Source organism: Nicotiana tomentosiformis, chromosome 12, assembly GCF_000390325.3.
Source record: "Nicotiana tomentosiformis chromosome 12, ASM39032v3, whole genome shotgun sequence".
Classification (NCBI taxonomy): Eukaryota; Viridiplantae; Streptophyta; class Magnoliopsida; order Solanales; family Solanaceae; genus Nicotiana; species Nicotiana tomentosiformis.
Window position 1 is genome coordinate 5,539,618 of NC_090823.1, and position 5,671 is coordinate 5,545,288.

General features: G+C 33.0%; 1 protein-coding gene across 1 annotated transcript; it reads right to left on the reverse strand.

Annotated features, from left to right (window-relative positions):
- Positions 1-260: 260 nt before the first annotated feature.
- Positions 261-2,705, reverse strand: LOC138902184 (protein RGF1 INDUCIBLE TRANSCRIPTION FACTOR 1-like). The gene is made up of 4 exons (XM_070190024.1): positions 2,610-2,705; positions 2,338-2,520; positions 1,279-1,485; positions 261-437 (listed from the first exon to the last, which is right to left on the reverse strand). Exons 1-4 carry the CDS (start codon positions 2,703-2,705, stop codon positions 270-272), a joined length of 654 nt encoding a protein of 217 aa, XP_070046125.1. The 3' UTR covers positions 261-269.
- Positions 2,706-5,671: the final 2,966 nt, after the last annotated feature.

Below are 5,671 nucleotides of genomic sequence, written 5' to 3' on the forward strand. Positions count from 1 at the left end.
GCCATAAAATTTAAAATGAAAAGTTTAAACTTAAATTATTTATAAATATACAAAAATAAAATTTGTATTTAGTAGACCAAAAAGGAAAGAAGATGGAATTAAATGGAGTAGCTAATATGCTAGAGTGTCACATATTAAACTATATTAGTTTGTAAAACTTCTTTATTCTGTGAGTGATATAACTAATCAGGTTAGCTTTAAAGGATGAAAATGTAATATTTAATTGGTGAAACGGAAGAACTTAATGAACCACAATAATTAATTTAGTGTCAATTTATCCAGAAAATGCAAACCTTGCATGAGATGGAGCAGAAAATGTTTGGGCGTTGAATGCTTCTGTCACATACAATACAAGTGTAATTAAGTGAGCTCTTGAATTGTCTTGTTATTGGCCTTTGATTCAAGAACACCACTTTAGCACTATTTGTTGTGTATGACTGCATCAATTGGACCAAAGAAATTAATTGAAATATATCATAAATTCTTAGAAATAAACCTCTAAAAGCTATATAATTAATTAAAACCGTATAAAATAATGCATCAACTCAGAAAAATACTTACTAAGCTCCCACATGGTCATAGATTTTGGTTACTTTTTTGAAGAAAAAAAAATTGAAAACAATGTTTGTTCATGGAATATGATCAAATTTTGAAAAAAATAATTGAAAAACAAAAAATTCAACTTCCCAAAAACTGATTTAGGGTAGTTTTTTGGAAAACAAATTTCTTCCACTCAAAAAGCTACAATTCTTTTAAAAATAAAATGGATGTTCAATATTAACTTCCAAAAATTATTTTTCTATCTAACTTCAAAATCTCTTTTTTGCACATTTCAACCAACTCTATGTCCAAAATGAGTAAGTTTGTTTATATATATATATATATATATATATATATATATATATATATATATATATATATATATATATATATATATATATAAGGGCAACAACAACAACAAACCCAATGAGTTTCTACAAATAGAATCTGAAAAAGGTAGTATATACATAGACATTACCCCTATCCTAGAACGACAAATAAACTATTTCCGAACATCTAACAAGGGCATATATGAAAATTAATATGATCATTAAAATAAATAGTAGTAAATTAACGAGAGTTCTTGAGCCGGGTATCTTTCGATACTGATATTATATAGGGGTAAGGTCTGCGTGCCCTCCCAAAGCCTCACGCATGACATTTTATTAGGTTTGTTGTTGTTATTACAGTAAATTATCAAGACAAAAAAGTCGCGAAATCATTATAACCAAAACTCACTTGAACAAAGGAGCAATCTAGGAGCTTGTCAGCTTCTTTCAAGCGTAAAACGTTTTGATAAACGTACCTTCTAATCTGCAAAATCAAAAAATGTACAACCACAATATCAACATTACAATTGGAAGCTAAGTCAGCTTGGAGAATTTGTGCTGGGAAGAAATAACAAGAACACACCCACATGAATAATACCAAGTTAGCCTTACTACACTAAGATCCCTAAAAGAATGGTAGTAAGAACACAAGATAATTGTTAAAGTAAGTTTTGTATTAGAGAACTTGAATTATTTGCTTGATGAATTACAAATTAATGACTCATTTATATACTAGTCTCCTAGAGGGTAGTGTGTAAATATTAATAAGGCATATACAAATTAGTTGGTATACACAAATGAGGTTATATACAACAATAACAATTCCTGTGAGGAAGCGGATATAAAATTTCAAGAGGACGGGTGTACTATTGTGAAGAAGTGGATCTAAAATTTAAATTTGACTAGTTTAACTTTAATCTCTTATCATGACCATTATACTTTTAAAATTATAGGTTCAAAATTATATTCTTTTTGAAATTTTAGTAATTTTCACATATATATCTATACTGCATGCCGAAAACAAGACCCTTCAGAGTAAGATTTGAACTACCAATTTTATTTGTAGTGGTGCAACCAATAATAATTATACCATAATCGTCTTTGAGCATGGGTTCACATACATATATTTAAATAATTTTGAAGAAATATAACATTATTATACATAGTGTGAGAGACGAGTATGGGTTCACATGAGTTCATATCCCTCAACTTGGTTACACCTCTGGTCCTGGGTAATTCTACAAGTGGGGTTTCAGGTTGATAGTGTGTTAGCAAAACTTACTCTCTACCTTGTGAAGATAGAGAAATTATTTCTGATTGATTTTCGGCTCAAGAAAAGCGAAATAACAGTAGTAAAAATAAAATACAGTAGCGAAGAAGTCATGAAAAGAAAATTAGTAATTATTATTATTATTATTATTAATTGAAAAGACTTCTTGGAAATTTAAGTTTAAAGATATTAGCTAACCTGCAAAAGTCTGTGACATTTGTGAGAAGGCAAGCAGTGGAGGCATAAGCTAAAGCAACAATCCAAACAAAATACATTTTCTTCATTTTTCCTCTGCAATTCATGGACCAAACATGCGTTAAAGAATTTCTCACCCAAAAGAACCTCTAGCCATTTTGGAATTGAAATTGAACCATTTCCCACCTTCACAAAAGAATCATATATAAGAGATCATAAAACAACAAATAAAGTATTTAATATATCAGCTAATAAATGTTTTTAACGAAATTCACCATTTTTTCTTTGTTGTTGTTCTTTGTATAGTCGAGGAACAAGAACGTAAGGTTCTTTGTTTGTCTTGCGTAAATGAATGACATTGAAATGGCCATGATATAAATAGGACAAAGAGGGTGGACGAGAGAGAAGAAAAGAAACATTCATATAAAATATTTACATTAAATCATCAATAAATAAATGACATCACATGCCTGTTACATATATCTTTATCACTTAATTGTGATTATTAGGGTAGTCACTTTAATATATTTGTAATGATCCAACCGGTCATTTTAACTTTTAGAACCCCGTTCCCTAAAATAAAATTTTCTGTAGGTGCTTGTAATGATTTATGACTTGCGGGGAGGGTTGGTTCGGGCATTTGGAAGTGTTTGGAGTGAAACCGGAACATTTGGTTCCTTAAGTTGGCCTTAATGTATTAAGTTTGATTTCGGTCAACATTTTTGAGAAAACGACCCCAGAATAGAATTTTAATGATTCCAACAGCTCTGTATGGTGATTTTGGACTTAGGAGCGTGATCGGAATTTTATTTGGAAGTCCGTGGTGAAATTAGGCTTGAAATGGCTAAAATAGGAATTTAAAGTTTGAAAATTTGACCACGGAGTTGACTTTTTGATACCGGAGTCGGAATTCAGTTCCAAAAATTTTTATAGCTCTGTTATGTAATTTATGACTTGTGTGTAAAATTTGAGGTCAATCGGAGTTGATTTGATAGGTTCCGACATTGAATGTAGAAGTTAAAAACTATTAGTTTCATTAAACTTGAATTGGGGTATGATTCATGGTTTTAGCGTTGTTTGATGTGATTTAGAGGTTCGACTAAGTTCGTATGATATTTTAGGACTTGTTGGTATATTTGGTTGAGGTCCCGAGGGTCTCAGGTAAGTTTCGGATGTTTAACAAATCAAAAGTTGGACTTAAAAAGCTGCTGCAATTTTCTCTTCTGCTGCATTTTCTGGGATGTGACCGAGCCTGAGATCGAGCCCCAGATATCGAGCCCACGATCGAGGCCTGAGTCGAAGTCAGGGACGACGCTCAGTATCGAAGCCTCGATCGAAGGCAGGCTCGAGGGCATGATCGAGGGTAAGGCTCAAGCTCGATGCAATGATTGAGGTTATGATCGAAGGCCCAACCTCGATACCCTGATCGAGGCCATGACCGAGGTCCAGACTCGAGCCTGTGATCGAAGTCGCGATCGAAGGTAAGGCTCGATGGCATGATCGAAGGTATGGCTCGAGGGCTAGGATCGAGGCCCAACCCTCGATGCCCTGATCGAAGGCACATGTTCGATGTCGCGATCGAGGCCCAGTTCCGAAGTGCTGGGCAGTGTTATAAAAAGAGGGCATTCGTCCCATTTGCCATTTTTGACGAACTTGAGCTTGAGCAGAGACGACTTTTGGCAGATTTTCAAGGGAAAACATTGGGGTAAGTAATTCTAACTCGGATTTGATCAATATACAAGAATATATAAGTATTTTCACAATTTAATTAGTGTTTTGAGATTGAAATTTGGAAAAGTTTAGAAATCTCATAGAAACAAAATTTTGAGATTTCGGTATCGATTCAGAGTCGGATTTGAGTGAAATTGGTATGGTTGGACTCGTAATTGAATGGGTTGTCGGATTTAATAACTTTCGTCGGATTCCGAGATGTGGGCCCCGCGGGCGAAGTTTTAATTAATTTCGGGATTTTTATTAAAAATATAGTATTTTCTTATAGAATTGATTCCTATAATATTTAGTGATTGTATCGAATTATTTTGGCTAGATTCGAGCGAGACGGAGTTGGATAATCGTGTAAAAGGCAAAATTGTGGATTAAATTGGAGCAAGACGAGTTAAACATCTTGTCTAATCTTGTGAGGAGGAAATTAACTCATAGGTGATTAAGATTAAATAATTGTTGCTAATTGTGGGGGTTACGTACGCACGAGGTGACGAGAGTCCGTGCGTAGCTACTATTAATGCTAAAGTCCGGGTAGCTTAGTACTCAAAACATGTATTACTTGTGTAAATTGTATTCTTTGATTAATTAATATTAATTGATATATATATATATATATATATATATATATATATATATATGAATATATTGTGAATTGTTTGATAAAGATATTAAAGGATGAAAATCTCATAGGCTTGATTTCTTTTTAAATCAATTAATTGTCAAAAGAAATTGTTCTCCTCCCAAATTTATCATATAATAAACATACTGTCCTTTCGAAGGCACATAAGAAAATATTATTCTTTCTTGTGGAGCGGACAGAACGCCTCGGCAGGATAGATGCATCTATGGAGCGCGCCGCACGTCCCTCGGCAGTGTACACGACACTCTGGATCGGGTCGTACGTCCTCGGTAGAAATCGTGCTTAATAATAATAATAAATACACGATACTTTAATAATTTATTTCAATTTGTAAAGCTAATTAGTAAATTGGAAAATCTTTAGAATTTAATGAATTATTATTCTTGCTTGTTAAGGAATTAATTGTTACTCCTGTAAATGAGATTTAATTGATAAATTGGAATTTATTTGAATTAAAGGAATTTAATTAATATATTAAAAATTGATACATTTGAAGGAATTTGATTATTTCCGTTGATTAAATAAATTCTGTAAATCACATTGATTTAAATATTCTAGTTTTATTTCCATTGTTATTGACCTATAGTGAGTGTCAAAGTCGGTCATCTCGTCTCTACCACTTTGAGATTAGGCTTGATACTTACTGGGTACACGTTGTTTACGTACTCATACTACACTTGCTGCACTTTTTGTGCAGGATCTGAGATAGGTACTAGTGGAGGACCTATCATCACATACCCACGTCATCCAGAGGCATAGTGGTGATCTGCCTTTCTGAGTCGTTCTGCAGCTACTAGTGTCTCTTCTTCTGATATTTATATTCTGTCTATTTTATTTCAGAGAGTATTTGGAGTTTTTGTATAATCTACTAGATGCTCATTCACTTGTGACACCAGGTCTTGGCACACACATTGGTAGAAGTTGATATTTTATTATTTTCTTGAAATAAAATATAACCAATGTACGTTTTAC

Bases quoted from the DNA above. Each gene is read 5' to 3' on its own strand.
- LOC138902184 (XM_070190024.1), bottom strand. From the start codon at position 2,705: ATGGCCATTTCAATGTCATTCATTTACGCAAGACAAACAAAGAACCTT. The intron at 2,521-2,609 runs GTGAATTTCGTT...TCTTTTGTGAAG, and splicing joins ACAACAACAAAGAAAAAATG to GTGGGAAATGGTTCAATTTC. The intron at 1,486-2,337 runs GTTAGCTAATAT...TAGGGATCTTAG, and splicing joins AATGTCACAGACTTTTGCAG to TGTAGTAAGGCTAACTTGGT.